At 37.9% G+C, this 17010-nt stretch overlaps 1 protein-coding gene across 5 annotated transcripts in view; it reads left to right on the forward strand.

Moving 5' to 3' along the window:
* The window catches only part of LOC127446941 (protein ITPRID2-like), an 81816-nt gene that overhangs the window by 10551 nt on the left and 54255 nt on the right, over window positions 1-17010 (forward strand). For 4 of the 5 annotated variants that reach the window (XM_051708287.1, XM_051708288.1, XM_051708289.1 and 1 more), the window contains exon 2: window positions 12598-12796. In XM_051708287.1, the coding sequence (XP_051564247.1) occupies window positions 12640-12796 (157 nt within the window). In that variant the 5' untranslated portion in view covers window positions 12598-12639. Of the gene's footprint in view, window positions 1-12597; window positions 12797-17010 lie in introns of those variants that run through there. The other variant, XM_051708291.1, reaches the window with a different exon arrangement.

The following is a 17010-nucleotide window of genomic DNA, read 5'->3' on the forward strand; positions in this document are numbered from 1 at the left end:
GGTTCCAGACTGTGACTAAATGGTCGCATCTTGCAATAATTTGTCCCGCCGGTGAGATTTGTTTTTTTTTTAAGAGGTTATACCGGTGCAACTACAGAGTTTGCCAACTCTAGTTGTTTGTGCGACACATCTGTTTTCTGTTTCGTATGAGAAAAACGGAACGTATGAGAAAAACGGAACATACTGTAACAGCACTAGCTACTACCTGAATCAATTATCATCCAGCTCAATGAACAGAGCAGCACCAGCGCAGAGCAGTCTCACCCACACAGCGCAAATCATTATAAACAGCGCTGTGAGAAACGTGGCACGAGATGCGAAACTCATTTGAATTTGGCTGTGGAAAAACCCTATGAAACCCTTAGTTTCTCTTGCCTTGGTGATTTAACGAGTTTAAAACCGTTTAACGGTACACCATTATAAACAACACTGACCAGAACATAAATTATAAGGCTGTACAATCCACACATCACCACCCTAACAAAATTGTACCTTGGATTTACTATGGTAACACTTGCTGTGTTAACAATGGTACTTTGGCAGATGTGCAATGTGTTATATTCATACTAAATAGTTGTATATTATTTATAAAGTCATATTAAATAATTAATTTCTGTTACAATTGTCAGTTTCAAAAAGTTTCTATTTTGTTTTTATTTTGTTATCTAAACGTATAGTTTCTGTTATTTCATAACAAAAATGCCATAGTTTTATTGAAGTTACTTACTATCGTAGGAAGGAGCCATGCTTGGTTTAACCAGTGACTACCTGTGATCTAGTTACGAATATCACTTAAAACTATGGACACTAATGGAGGAACTATGGCAACTTTTCATAATTATTATGGACCAAACAATCAGTTTTTCTTCTGTGTAAAATCTGTTCTAGAATCTGCTTTTTGATTGTAGGAAAAAGTAACTGTCTTTGTTTGCCTTCAGAAATTCAAAGAAATTATTGTACTTTAGCAGTAGTATCGCACGCAGAACATTTCAATTTAAACTTTTTTACAGATGTTACTGTTGTTTCGTCAAAATCAATGCTATACTGTCTAATGTGCATTTCCGTGCAAAATAATATAAAATATATAATAATGTCACTATTTTTATTAGTTTCTATCAGTAATTATTATTTGTATTTTTTTTTTTTTTAATTATGGACAAAAAATATTTATTTTTCCACTGTTGCTACCAAATCAGGCGCTGGTGCCACCATCTGTAGAACTTGGCGGCACCAGTGCCAGCGCTCTCATATGTTAGTCTGGAGCCCTGTGGTGACGTATGTTCTGTTAAATAGGTTTATATTTTCTATTGGTGTTTATGTGTAATAAATAGTGAAAGTGATTTTCTGAGCGCTTCAAGTGTCAAAAGCTCCCAGTAATTAATAAACACACATGACAAGAGGAAAATGAATAACCCATCTATAATGATTCTAAGGTCATTTTAAGCTATTACTCAACCGCTACTGAAAAAAAATCCTAGGGGAAACACTGGATTACTACTTTGATTCAACATGAAGTTTGGATTTCAGCATTACATTTTGGTCTGCTCCTGTTGCATTAGGCCTAACATTTTCTGTTTACAAAATGTTATTTGTCTCTTGCTTGTAGAAACATATTTAGCGTTAGGGCTGCACAATTAATCAAATAAATAATCGAGATTACATTTATGGCTACTAACTCATCCTAAATAGTGTCAATTACATCATAATGTAATCAAATACATTGAAAACAAACAAAACTACAGTATGCAAGCTAAAAAAGTTCTTATAAATTGTTCATTTTTAATGACATTTTTGTGTACTTTTTTATGATAAACAGTTTTGGTACCGTGTAAGGACACCTCTTAATGTCCAAAGTAAAATCTGGGGTGGCTGCGAAAACACATACGATAACTGCATGATATAATTTCATTCTCTTCTGCTAACACTAAAAGAGAACTGTAATGAAAGTATCTTGATTTAGACCAGAAAATAGAGCAGTTTCCAACCCCTTGTACTCTGAGACTTATCAAATTATGAAAACTTTCTCCATAAGTGCCACCTGCAAAGTCTCTTGAGCACAAGCTGAGTTTGATTTGGTCTGAATTTATTGGCACAATTGGTCTTCTAACTCGCAGTCCGAAGACAAGCGGAAAAAGACTTAAATTCGAGCAGAGTGAGTTAATTATCCAAAGTGCCATTACTGTAAGCACTGTCACATTTTAAAACAAAAGATGGTCATATCCTCAGAACAGACATTTTTAGCAAACATTTTCCTGGTTGCATGACAAAGGAACGTTTTTAGCTTATGGAAGCACTCTCCTTTGTCCATCAATCTCTTTCTGAGGTAAAAGAAGTGACAAATTTGAGACTTAGGCTAGATCACACCAAACATGTTTTTGTGCCCATCCGGGATGTTTTTCAATTGTATTCCTATGTAAACACTTGCTAGTCAGACGCCTTTGACTGTTGTGCAGCATCTAGCCTAACTCACCGTCTTGCGCAGGAGCACCACATTTTGTAGACCCGTGTCAAGTTAAAAAGAACATTACTGTTAAAAAGCATCTTGAGACTCCTGCGTTTATGGCGCTGTGTCTAGCTTTTTTAGCGCAAGGACATGTTGCATTAGTCACACTGCACGCGTAAGGTTGGAAACATGCTCTACGCTAGTACTTGATAGCAAATGCTTCTAGCGCATTTTGGTTGCTTTCTGACTATAAATCATAGCGCAACCCAAGTACGTGTTGTATTTTCAGCCTCAAGGGGTGCTATAGTGAACATTAGCATAAACTGGATTCTACAGCCAATGTTTATTTTCATAGCAGCAGTTTGAAGAGAATCCTGCTGAGCAAGTTAGATAAAATCTATGTTTATAGCTTATAATACGTTTATAAATCTGAAAGTAACTCTGTTTGCCCCATTGAGTATTGGGGGTTGATATCACAACAGTGCAAGAGTGCACATAAACATGTTTGGTAAGACTAATATCCCTACTTCCCTACTATAGTATGCCAAAAACATGCCAGTGGAGTAGAATGTCCGAATCCTCAGTTTTCATAAAACTGTAAGCCAGAAAGACCTGGATGACCTGCTATTTCCAAGATTCTGAAGTGCACATCGACTGGACACTTTACTATCCCATAATGCCTTGGGAGCTGAGGAGCTGGTCATGTTTAAATGCTGGATTTTAGAAAAATGGCAGGGAAACACGAGTTGGACGGCTGTTCTCAAATGTAAGTGCTATATATACCACGGAAGTTGATCCTTGTACTTAAATGGTGCTTGTTTAATAAAACCAGAGTAGACTAATTTCACGGTTGTTGTTACTACGTCATATAGTCGCTTCATGGGACAATGCCTACGTTCCCAGATGAAGTATGTCTGGAATCTATTCATACTACTCACATGGATACCTTAAAAATGTACTGTTTTACCGGCCGAGTAGTGCATCCTTCATAAAAACACAGTACTGTACATACTGACATTACGTGATTTCAGACACAGCTACTGTTCTTGCAATGCATTGGCCAAGCATTCGTGTTTGTTTCTTGCCTAAAGAGTGCAAAGTTTCGGCACTGAGCCTGTTTTGCCGCACATTGCGTAGTGAACTCAGCAGAAGATATGCTGACAATGCTATGTAATGTTTATTTATCAAGATAATGTCTCTATCCTGTCAACCTCTTTATTAACATGATCCCAGAAGTTTTATTTTCGGAATTGAGTCGCAGCTCTGTTGTCTTTATGAAAGCTTAATGCTCGCCTGCTTGCAGTTACGCTGCAACTTTGCCTTTTGTACATGCTGTAGATGTAGGATGTGTGAAATGGGGCTAAGAATGTTTTTTGCTTACATTCCTCAGAGTGAAATCTGATGGTTCACTGCATGCAGACTTCGATCTTTGTAAAGATATAGAGCATTATTCGTTAGGAAACTCAGAGCTGGGCTGGAGCAATATCGTATTGTTTTGTTTTTGATGTACCGCAAGGCTTTATATTTGGCCCTAAACATTTCATCAAAAGCACCACTTTTCATCCCTGTGGGACTTATGAGAGGGTTACAGAGTAACCTTTTCTTTCATAGGTGCTAAAACAATACCACAATGGAGGACTGCGTCAGTATCCCATGTCATTTCACAGGCTAGGCCTGCATGCAGGGCCAATACTAAAAGTCATTGGGGGTGGCAATTCACCAGGGCACTGAAGCAGACTGGATATTGTGTTTCTAACTTGGGAAGAAAACATTGCAGGTGTGGTTCAAAAAGAGCAGCTTGCTGTGACAGAATTGGGTAAGCCTTATCTTGTTCTGCTTTGAAGCGTATGACATCACTACCTTCATGGTTGCAAGATAACATTACTTTGAGGTCACTGGGTATTCTTTCTTAAAATCAGTTGTGCTTTTTTTCCACTGGTATATTTTTTTGAGCTGTAGAATAAAAAACATGATAAATGAAATTCTATCATATTTACTCACCCTTATGTTGTTCCAAATCCATATGAATTTCTTTCTTCCGTGGAACACAAAAGGAGATGTTAGGCAGAATGTTATAGATACTGATGGCCTCAGTCACCATTCACCTTAGAGGGATTTGTGATATTAGGCAAAATGGAAAGTTAGGCTATTTTAGAGGTGTAGCAAGTTATTACATAATTACAAGACAAAAAATTTTGTGCAGATAAATTCCTTCTTAATAAGACCAAAAATGTGAATTAAGCAAGAAAATGGGGTCAATTTATATTTCACGTTGTCATTAAAGGTCATACAAAAGCATAAGTACTGAGCCTGTTTGGAATGGATATGGTCAGCAAATAACCGGTGAGATTTGGCAAAAGATGTGGGAACTGTGACATCCTCGTTTCAACAAAGAGGTCATAGAGAGTGTGTATGTGTGGCATATAAACAGTATTTTAAAAATAGACATAGATTTTCAGCCAAATGAGCTGTTGTTGACAGGTTTGAGAATAGTATATAGTGTAGCCTAATATCATCAGTATATTTATTCTGAGTAAATAAAGCAAAAATTCTAGTTTATTTTTAATGTTGTAAATTTTGTGTAAAATAAGTGGTCATTTGATTTCAGCAATTTTGTTTTCATTGTATTGGCTGTCATTAAAGCTCAAGTGGGCAATATCTGCACTACTCGTGGCACAAAATGGAATTGCTAAAATAATTACATCAAACATCATTGATTCTCATCGCATCTATGACAAAATGTCATATGTCATGTGATGTCATGTCACAAGAACCAATATGGTTAGATGTTATCAACGAAGCTGCCATTTTTAATTTCAGCACTTTATTAATGATTTTATTTGAGAGTGAACAACAAATAATTTTGCTTTGTTAGTCTCACAAAGTGATCTAATGGCTTCAAAAGGCTTCATTAGTCATGAGTCGTATTGATTACTTTTACTATAGTTTAATGGTGTTTTTTCGAGCTTGACAGCCCAGGGTCACTATTGACTTGCATTACATGGTAAATAAACTATTAAAAAAATTCATCTTTGTGTCTCATGGAAGAAAGACATACAGGTTTGGAGCGACATAAGGGTGAGTAAAAAATGACACATTTTTGGATAAATTATCCCTTTGTATATCGGTATTGTAATTGTACATCGTCAGGAAAAACATCGCAAGTGTATTGTATTTGTTAACTCACCCTGCCCTACATCACCATCGCATATAGGTAATGCAAGGTTCATGACAAAATCCCAGCTGGATTGCTGGAGTTAATGGAATTTTCTGTTTGCACTTTTACTTGTGTGAGGTTTTCAGCTAAGGTCTTCGCCCTGGGGCAACATGACTCCGTTAGCATGCCCTATCTGTCCTGTGATTGGTGCATGGGCAGCATAACTGATGTTGCCTTGTGTCAATTATTTATGTGAAGTCACTGCTTTCCCCATCTGTCTTCCCAAGTCTTTACCCATTTAAAGCAGACTATGTTACTCTCTCTAGACTGTTTACAAATTGCAGGTCCAAAATGGAGCGGAAAGCACAAGTTTAACAACTCTTTTGTTTCTGAAAGTTAATTTAGCATGTTGCTCTCCACATATTAAATGTGGCTGCTCTTACGTGACTATGAACAAAAGACTTTGTGTTGTCTCTTAAAGGAATATTCTGGGTTCATTACATGTTAAGCTCAATCGACAGCATTTGTGGCATAATGTTGATTACTACAATAATTAATTTCGACTCGTCCCTACATTAAAAAAAAGTTAAAATCGAGGTTACAGTGATGCACTTAAAATGGATGTGAATGGGGCCAATTTTTGGAGGGTTTAAAGGCAGAAATGTAAAGCTTTTAATTTTAGAAAAGCACTTACATGAATTCTTCTGTTAAAACTCATGTATTATTTGAGCTGTAAAGTTGTTTAAATGTTGTTTTTACAGTCAATTTAGGGTTTATGTGTTTGACATTACATCGTCATGGCAATGAAGTTGTAAAATTGCCTATTAGGTTATCACACTGTGTTTACACGCATATTGTTTAATGTCTTGTAGCTAAACTTTTGAAAAAGCATTTTATTGTAAAAAGAAATTGGCCACATTCACTTCCATTGTAAGTGCTGCACTATAACCCAGATTTTTGCTTTATTTTTAAAGAAAAGGAGGGACAAGTCAAAATAAATTTTTGTGGTAATCAATATTATGCCACAAATGCTGTCGATTGAGCTTAACTAATCAAATCAATCAACACACTTTACTGGTTTGATAATATTTGTATTGGAATTGTTTTTATATATATATATATATATATATATATATATATATATATATATATATATATATATATATGGCATTCTACTAACTTGCTATTGCTAAGTGCAAAATTATTTGTCAGATGTTCATTGTGGTCTTGTTTGAAACTTGAATTGCGACTAATAGTTGCAGCATTTGCGTAAATTTGAGACATGAGTGGACATGGTGTTCCAGCTTTAATCTCTGGCTGATCAAACATTGACTTAGAGGGGGCCTATTTGTGTAATAGTTTAATTAATCATTTTGTGTTGTGAATGAAGAGCTAATTTTTTAAAAGGGAAAAGAGAGTTTGACATGACTTTAATAGAGTCTATGCTAGAATGAATCATTTGCCTCCTTATAACTTTCTCCAAGTAAACTTGAGTCCAAAAATAACAAAAGCTCTGAAGTTGGTTCACACAATTTACTCAAAAACAGTTACGCAACTGAAACTGGGAGTTGTTCTTCCTCTTGTTTTCCCTTTTAGATTTGGCTTACAGGGCCTACTTATCAAAAAGTTTCAGAACTGAAAACTTCCTCCTTAATAGAAAAAGAGCATTTATTTAAACCAAGCTGCAAAAATGGCTCGTTTGGAATTCATGGAACTTGTGACATCACAAGGACCAAATACAATGTCTATTTTCCCGTCATTGCATCCTTGGCCACGCCCAGTGGTGCTCAGAGTCAGTCACACATGTGAAGGGCAGAGAGAATGTGGCCTGTCATGGGAGGTTCATCCTAAATGGACTTACACAGGACACCTTCATGTGCCTTTCTGGATTGAAATGTTTTTCTACATAAACATGCACAGACAGACACCTTTGACTGCTTAATAAATATCTCAGGCTGCTTTGCCATGACTGTGTGTTAGATTATGGTGCTGACGTCCTGTTTACACCGGGTGCGTCCGTTGTCGTGACGCAACGGCTTGAGGCTGTATAAACCGGGTGCGTCAACGAACTTTCTAAACCATTTATTTGTGTTGTTGGCAGTAGTAGCGCCTCCTGCGTGCAGCGCAAAGTGGAATGGGACATCTGTTTACTGTCGGCGCGGCTCGCCACAACGGACACATTATTGAATATAATGGGTTCTATTGCTTTTGACGTGACGCGACTCTCACGTCCGGCGTAGACAAGGTGTGATTGTTAACTGTTGTGCTTGAGATGAACAGTTGAATATATTCGGATGCAATGTGTTGGATGTGTGTTACGTGTAAACCCTGACATTAAGTTTTATAATGTTGTTGAGCTAGTTCATTCTCTTCCGATTGAGTTTAAAAAGTGGCTGATGTTAGCCAATCAGAACAGTGGGCATTTATGTTGAAGTTTTAAGGAGGTGCTTGTGCCAAAACAGAGCGTTTCAGACAGAGGGCCAAAAACAGGGTGGAAAATTATTATTTATTACTAAATTATGACCGTTTTAATGCCACAAAAAAACTTTACTAACATTATCAGTGGACCTCAGGGAAGATAATAAAACTATACAAAATTTAATAAAAAAAGAGCATTTCATGACCCCTTTAAAACTTTGTAACAATTTGGAAAAGTATGTAGCGAAGTGATATGGAACTGTAATGCGGCCAACAAACTTGGAGCACCTTCATATCCATGCAGTTCTAGAAAATAAATTAACATCCTGGAACGTTTTTCAACCAATCAGAAAATGAATTCAGCAATACTGTGATATAATTTTATGTAATGACCAATGTCTTACATAGCTGTGCAAGTTCCATGTCTCTCAAATCACTTTGCGGTCTCTTTCTTTTCATATAATAAAACAAATTAAACTCAAATCAATAATTTATGTCCATTAACTCACAAATAGGCGAGTAATAAATGGGATTATGTACAGTCAGCGGGTCATTATAGATAAATAAACCCCCTTCAGGGTGATACAAGACCCTTATCATCCTGACAGGATTTATTTTAGTAACTGACTGAATGTGCATTATGCTACTTCAAAGTCTTTCTAGAAAGTCAGTCCACTGGCAGCCATCTTTGGAACACTCTCAGGAAGATATTTCCAGTCATGAAAGTGCAGCTTATATCAACTTGAATGGGGCAACACCGAAATCTCCAAAACGGTTGGTCAAGATTACGATCAAAGAACATATTTCAAATCGGCAGTAAAATCTGACCACAATGGTATCATAAATTGCGCTTCTTTACCTCAGATTATGCTAAAAAATGCAATTTTCCCAGCTTGTGTAGCTAATGCATATGCTTGTTCTCGAGTTGATTGACAGACGATGTTTATCTAAAAGGTGATTGGCTCTTTTACCTGTAAGGCAGGACTTCCTTTCTACATCCGTTGACTGTTGGGTGTTCCAATTTCTCCCATTCATTTTAATACAAGTGGCTCGTCTGCTAAATAGTCTCTGCCTACTTATATAACATTCTGATTCCGTGATCAAGCAGGGATATTCCCTGATGTTGACTACTTTCCTTATATCCATAAGACTTTGGTAATAAAATGTGGTGGTGGTGGATTACGAAAGTTTCCTGCTTGTATATGAAAATGAGTCTAATAATAGGCACGAGCTATTAATAGTGTGTAAACTGTGGGAGATTAGAACGCTGAATTATAAATCCGTCCCATTTGGTCAAGCTCATCTGTTCCTTCAGACAGTGTGAGATCCAAAACAGGAAATGACTCTGCACCAGCTTGTAATCTTTTAACTAAACAGACATTTCCTGCACAACTTGTTTTTTGACTTTTCGTTTCTACAATCTATCCCAACCAATCCCCCTGTCCACCCCATCATTCTCTCTCTCTCTCTCTCTCTCTCTCTCTCTCTCTCTCTCTCTCTCTCTCTCTCTCTCTCTCTCTCTCTCTGGTTTTCTTATTATGGAGAGTAGGTCTGAAACGATTAGTTAACGTTATCGACAACATCGACAATAAAAAATTGTCGACAACATTTTCGTTGTCGAATAGTCGTTTGATCTCATTTAACGTAACATGAGATCACATTAAACTAATGATGATGCGAGAGCAGCACTGCAGCTCACGCACGACCGAGGAGAGGAAGAATTACACAGCTCAAAGTCCAGATGCACTCTAAACTTTCCAAACAGCTTCAGGGGATGTAGATCGCAAAGTAAGAGAGAAAATACAAAATAAGTAAATACAGTAGCTAATTGTGGAATAATCGGAGCCGGAGATGCTGCTCCGCTGAAGCAAAACTTGTGTGTTGAGCGTCTTTAAAGGAAACACCCCGGCGTTACATTTTAAATGCAGTTATATTTAATGCATTATAGCTTTATTAAAGTTAAAATAATATGGAAGCAGATCTTGTAAATAACTACAAACTCCGAAACTGGCATTTCTCTGTGCGGTCAGCGCCTCTTCTATAAGTTGCACGAATGTCCCGATTAAGGGGGAGAGATTGAAACTACACCCGACTGATGCACACTCTGTCACGGGGATGCTCATCCCTCGAGCGCGCACGCTTAATGCAGCTAGATTATAACATGATGGCTCGTGACTTATTGAATCATAATATATATCACTGTGCATTTCTTATCATGAAGAAATTGGCAATACACAGCTTTATTAATAAGAGCAAGTTTGTTTTTTTGTGAGTTAAATATGGATTGAAGTGAATAGAAAGGTGAGAGAGGGTAATCTTCGCCTCATTATACACTGCGACGAAAAACGTTTTTCATTCGTTTTTGTTTTGGCTTGTTTTCCAAAAATAATATCTAAATGTTCATTTACTTTAGAAGCTATACTGCAGAATAAAAAAATTTTTTATCTGAGAATGTACATACATAATAAAATAATTAAAAATACAAATATTTTAAAATATCTAAAAATCCTTTAAAAAAGATACATTCACCTGAGAAGCAGCATATAAGATATTTAGACTTTCTTTTAGAGAATAGATCTTGAATATAAGTATATTTTGTCTTTACTGCACTCGCAGAAGTATAACCAAGTGAAAAAATTCACTTATATACAAAATAAGATACATTCACTTAAAGCAAGTCAAAATATCTTATATGATGCTTCTCATGTAAATGTATCTTGTTTTAAGGATTTTTAGACCATTTTGAATGGAAAACAAGACAAAAACACTTGATGACAATAGATTTTTTGCTGTGAATTTCTTTACTGAATTCAACTTAATAAAAAGTGTTTTTCCCTTTCAGTGAATGTCATTTAGAGGTATTTTTAAAAGATGATTTTGTCCACTTTATTGTTAGTTAGCACATTTAATACAACCTTTTATGTTGGGGCACAAGCTGAATAAATGGTTAAGGGCTAATGATTAATCGTTACAATAATCGCTGAATCATCGAATAATCGTTCTAATAATCATTCAGTTAATTGATTATCAAAATAATTGTTAGTTGCACCCCTAATGGAGAGGAATCTCTCTAGATTTTATTAGTGTCTTATGCTGGTCTTTTGTTGTCCCTGGCTTCACATGTTCTTATTTCTTAATTTATTTGCCAGTAATATCTGGAGAGAAAGTTCCCTGTAATTCTTGTTCTAACTAAGAGAAACCTATTTCTGTTTGCCAGACCCTTCAGCATTCTGAACAAAAAACAAAATCTAATGTCCCACCTGTGCAGTGTTCGTTCAGACTGATCTCACAGTGAAATCGGAAATAGTAGGGTGACTTTTCTTTAGCTTAATTTGGTGCCTACCAAAATGCGAAACACTGCCCCCAGTGGCCAAAGTTGTTGGGCATGTGAAAGCTTAATTTTGGGGATAAATGTCTACGGAGGGCTGCCAAAAGAGAGCTGTACTGGCGGTAAATTATTGGCTTAATTGTAACCCACAACCCAAACCCTAAACTTAAACCTTACCATCAGTGAAGTAAAAATGTAATGAAAGAAGGAAAAATGCAACCTCCGAATCATGCTCGTCAATGATTATGCAAACTTTACTTCCTGGTTTTAACACTGGATCTGAAGCCAGATCTCCCACATTACTGACGCAACACATTTTTGGGTTACACAAAAGTGGAAGGTAAACGTCTCCAAAACGGAAGTGGGTTATTTCCTGTCAAATCAAACAAATTTCAGAAACTTTCCTGGTTGGAATTCTGGATTATGTTAATACTTTTTCTGAAGGAAGATATACAAGAATGATAATCAAAGCCAAATTATTAAATGCTGTGGATCAATATTTACCAAGCAATCCATTATTTTGTGGTGGGGAGTGACAATTGACACTTAAAATGACAATTTTCATCTGTGATTTTGGAAGGTTGAAAAAATAACCTTAGAAAGATGGCATCATCATTATTTTATTGTTACACAGCGATTGATACGTGTATTACTAAAATCAGCTGACTTCAGCACCCCTTGTTGCGTTAGATGTTAATGGTGTGAGTCCAAAAATTGAAAAACACTTTTTTTTTTTTCTTTTTTTTATGTTGTTTTTTTCCAAAGTTGAAGTGCCTATAACTCCAAGTATTAAAGATATCTTAATATACTTATAGATTCTGTTTCAGAACTTTATTATTTATATCTTCATTTTAAGGCCCTATGTGGTTAACCCCCAGAGAGATGGGTCTCTTAATATGGCTTCATCTGTAAATTGTAAAATTTTAGAAGCATACGTCTGTCTATCACACGTTCAGTTTTCTTTTAACACCTTAAACTTCACAGGCAAATGCATCAAAGACCTGTTGGCTCTTGTATTTTTGTTCTTGAAGGTCTCAAACAAGCCGATTATATGTGCTGATATCTGTGCTGTGTTTTCATCGTAGAATTGGTTTAGATGGGTTAGTCTTTAGAGGAAGTACTCTAGATGTCTTATTTCTTTGACACAAGATGGCACTCTTCTTTTGCCCTGCCATCAATCCCTCTGTAAGGGGGGCCTGCTCATTGTCATGCCATTCAGAACTGATTCTGTCCCACTACACGTCTCTGCAGGTGACCCGCCCCCCGCTGTAGTATCCCATCCAAGCCAAGGACATGGAGGAGTGCCAATCCCCCCCGGTCATATTTAAAAGGAGGGCCTGGGCTCAGAGCCGAGACTCCTGGCAGGCTTCTGAGTCGCAGGACCAGGGCACAGAAGAGCCGCTCTCTGCCGAGCCTATGGAGGATAAGCCTTCGGCAGCCGCTGAGCCAGGTACAGAACTTATCTAACTATTTAAATTTATCACGATTCTGTGGTCACGGTTTGGTAAATACTTAATACCAGGGCTTGGCGATATAGCAAAATAGGTGTGTGTGTGTGTGTGTGTGTGTGTGTGTGTGTGTGTGTGTGTGTGCAATACTTGAACCATTATTCCAACCAAACAGCCATTGTAGCCAAGTAGATTCAAAATGTAAGAACTAATACAAAGTAAAAATGTACTCAATTACATTTTCCACACTGTTTTTTATATATTTCTTTACCATTTTAAAACATGTTAATATATGAAAAGTGCTTCGCAGAGACTTCTGTGAACAATTTTGAGTGATGATGCAAATTAATTGTTAAATCAAAGTTTTGAAATGATTGAAACATAAATGAATTGAAATTGGCAAATCTAACACCATCTTTACTGTTATAGTTTAAACCAGAGGCAACATTAAAACATCTACTAATGTGAGACAAGGAAGGATCATGGAACGAGTCTGTCATATAGTCAACACATAGTCTGTGAATCCAGTATGACACATATCATGAATATTTGATAAATCGCGCAGCTTTACTTCATACGTCACTATTAAGGCTGAAAAATAGTCCGTTCATTTACCTGATGAACTTTCACCTTTTGCTGACCCTTTATGCTTCGCAGAGCTAATGTGTGCTTCTAAATCACTTTCACCTTTATTAGCAACTGACACATAAGTGCCAGCTTTACATGTCATACATTCTGCTTCCCACGGATCTCGACCTGGACGAGTGCATGGGAATTTTTTGTGCAAATCTTCTGTAAATTTGCACTTTCGTTTGGGCATTGTTTCCACTCAGCTGTCATTTGCTGCTGCTGTCAAGCAACTGTTTGATGCCGAACACAACAGCGCTTCATGCGTTTGCGGAGAGATTGACAGGCAGGAAATTGGCCAATAGTTGCTGCAAGCCTCTTATAATTGACCAATTGGTGTGCGAGAAGGTGGGACTTACAAAGAAGGGTTAAAGCAATGCAAATATGCACGCACACACAATGAAGTATTAGACCAGATGCACATCACAATGCAACTAAAGCCGAATCCCAGACATTTTCGTAAATTTAGAAATCCCTGCCGAATGCTTTTTTAAGGTCCGAAAAAGAGGACATGTCTGGGAAAAAGAGGACGTATGGTCACCCTACGTTAGCAGCGGTGCAGAAAATACTTTTAACATGGGGGGCGATGAGGAAACATTTAGAAAATCAATTTAAAGTGACTACTACTAACAGAAACACGTGTGGTAATACTAATATGTCATGCTTGGGTGGGGACAAAAAGTAAACAGGACTTATGGTGCTGCCTTGCTGCCGTCTTGACAAAGCGCTCTGGGATGCTTTCGCTTCAAGTGTTCATTCATGGCGGTTGTACTGCTGTGATAAGCCATTTCCAATTTGCATAGCTTACACAGCACCACATTGTTGGGTCTCTGGCTAAAATACTCCCACGCTTTAGATGACCGTAGGCGAGTTTTTTTTTAGCTGCAGCTTGTTCTTCAGGGGAATCCATATTTAAACCGGGTGCTGCCATTTTAATTACTCCATTGCGACGCGCCGACGCATTTTATGCAAATCTACGTATTTCTGTAATCGATTACGTCGATGAATCGTCCCAGCCCTATTTTCAATGTTGCAGCAAGGGGTGCTATAGCGGACAGTGTGAACCACTTCTACAGTGAGTTGTCTCTTCAAGTCAACTAATATCATGGCAGAGCAACAGTTTGAAGAGAATATTGCTGAGCCAGTTAGTTAAAGGTGCTGTAAGCAAATTATTATTTTTGTTTTCATGGAAAGGTATGCAAAAATGTTACTACTACCTGAAAGATATTACTGAAATAAGTGTTGTGAGATATCTCACCGGTCTCTGTGACAGCTGTATACTTTGTAAACAGCAAAACAAAATGTGTCAACCTGTCAATCATTTTGCGCGTTCTCATTGTATTTTAGTTTCAGCTAATCATTTTGGTTACTGCCATTTATATGGCATGTTGCTCATAACAGTTGTCAGTTTAGGCCGCTGTTTTGCTGCTGTTGTTTTTAACAACCATTTCTGCACGATGTTGGTCTCAATAAAGCTCATTTGGTATTTTTGGAGTTCAGGTTTTGGAAAGAGGGGTCATGGCTAATCCAACGGCTCAGTCTTGTGTAAGTAGTACGGCTAAAATCGCCTACAGCACCTTTAAAGTCAATATATTTATGGCAACTTACCTGAAAAATAACACATCCAGTTTAATGGCAACTATCATCCCCTTGAGTACTAGGGCTGTCAACAGGGCTGAGAAACTAAATAAAAAATGTTCACTGAATTATATTAGAATATTAAAGACAATATTTCAAGTGGGGGGAAAATCTACAAGATATCTGGTTTTTAAATTGCCATCATCTCCTACGTATGGCGCAAAAAAATCTATATATACCAGTAAGCACCATGTGATAGCTATTGTTTATTACAAAGAACATACGTAGTATATGGCTGTTAAGAAAAGTGTATAAAATGATTAAGTCAAAAATTTAGCCAATTCATATTCTCAAATCTTGAGTAAAAAGTAAAATGAGAAAAGAACAGTTACAATAGAAAGTTATAGGTTAACATAGTGTTGCACAGTAGCCTATACTCAAGCTCCATAATACTAGAAGTATCACTGTGTTTTTTATTAAATACATTTGTATGTACCAAATGCTTATACAGTGAGACGCTCATAGGAACAAACCAAGGCATAGTCAAGACACAACCCCCAAAGAACTTTTCCTAAGGGGCTGTTCACTCTGAACGCGTCCGTCTTTTTCTATATAAGCATGCGCCAGACGGACGGACATCTTTGACTTTTTTGCGACTTTTGTGTCTCGCTGTTTTTTCAGGGTCTCGTGCTGGGGGCAGTGCATTTTTTTTAGACACTGTGTAAATTTAAAAGGAAATTCAGCCTTAAAAACACATCTCAAGACACCCGCGTTCTGTTTTATTTTTTGCACTGCACCTGTTTTAGTCAAATAAATTCGATGACAGTCTTATTGAGTACTGAGGTTTGTTAATGCCACAGTAATGCAAGGATGCATTTTAAGCATGTTCAACCATTTAAATACTCATTTAAATGGACACTTAACTTAACAATGTATACACATTGCTAAAAGGCTTTTTGGTGGTTAACAGCTCTTCAGGAAGGTGCACTATACACCGATCACCCACAACATTAAATCCACCTGCCTAATATCGTGTAGGTCCCCCTTGTGCCACCAAAACAGCTCTTACCCGTCGAGGCATGGACTCTACAAGACCTCTGAAGGTGTCCTGTGGTATCTGGCACCAAGACGTTAGCAGCAGATCCTTTAAGTCCTGTAAGTTGTGAGGTGGGGCCTCCATAGATCGGACTTGTTGGTCCAGCACATCCCATAGATGCTCAATCAGATTGAGATCTGGGGAATTTGGAGGCCAAGTCAACACCTTGAACTCTTTGTCATGTTCCTCAAACCATCCCTGAACAATTTGTGCAGCGTGGCAGGGTGCATTATCCTGCTGAAAGAGGCCAATGCCATCAGGGAGTACCGTTGCCATGAAGGGGTGTACGTGGTCTGCAACAATCTTTAGGTAGGTGATACGTGTCAAAGTAACATCCACATGAATGCCAGGATCCAAGGTTTCCCAGCAGAACATCGCCCAGAGCATCACACTGCCTCTGCCAGCCTGTCTTCTTCCCATAGTGCATCCCGCTGCCATCTCTTCACCAGGTGAATGATGCACACACACCTGGCCGTCCACAAGATCTAAAAGAAAACATGATTCATCAGACCAGGCCACCTTCTTCCATTGTTCCATGGTCCAGTTCTGACACTCATGTGCCCATTGTAGGCGCTTTCAGCGGTGGACAGGGGTCAGCATGGGCACTCTGACCGGTCTGCAGCTACGCAGCCCCATATGCAGCAAGCTGCGATGCACTGTGTGTTCTGACACCTTTCTATCATGGCCAGCATTGAGTTTTTCAGCAGTTTGTTCTACAATAGCTCTTCTGTGGGATCAGACCAGACGGCTTAGTCTTTGCTCCCCACACGCATCAATGAGACTTGGGGGCCCATAACCCTGTCACCGGTTCACCAGTTGTCCTTCTTTGGACCACTTTTGGTAGGTACTAACCACTGCATACCGGGAACACCCCACAAGACCTGCCGTTTTGGAGATGCTCTGACCCAGTCGTCT

This window comes from Myxocyprinus asiaticus, chromosome 10 (genome assembly GCF_019703515.2).
Source record: "Myxocyprinus asiaticus isolate MX2 ecotype Aquarium Trade chromosome 10, UBuf_Myxa_2, whole genome shotgun sequence".
In the NCBI taxonomy this organism is placed as follows: Eukaryota; Metazoa; Chordata; class Actinopteri; order Cypriniformes; family Catostomidae; genus Myxocyprinus; species Myxocyprinus asiaticus.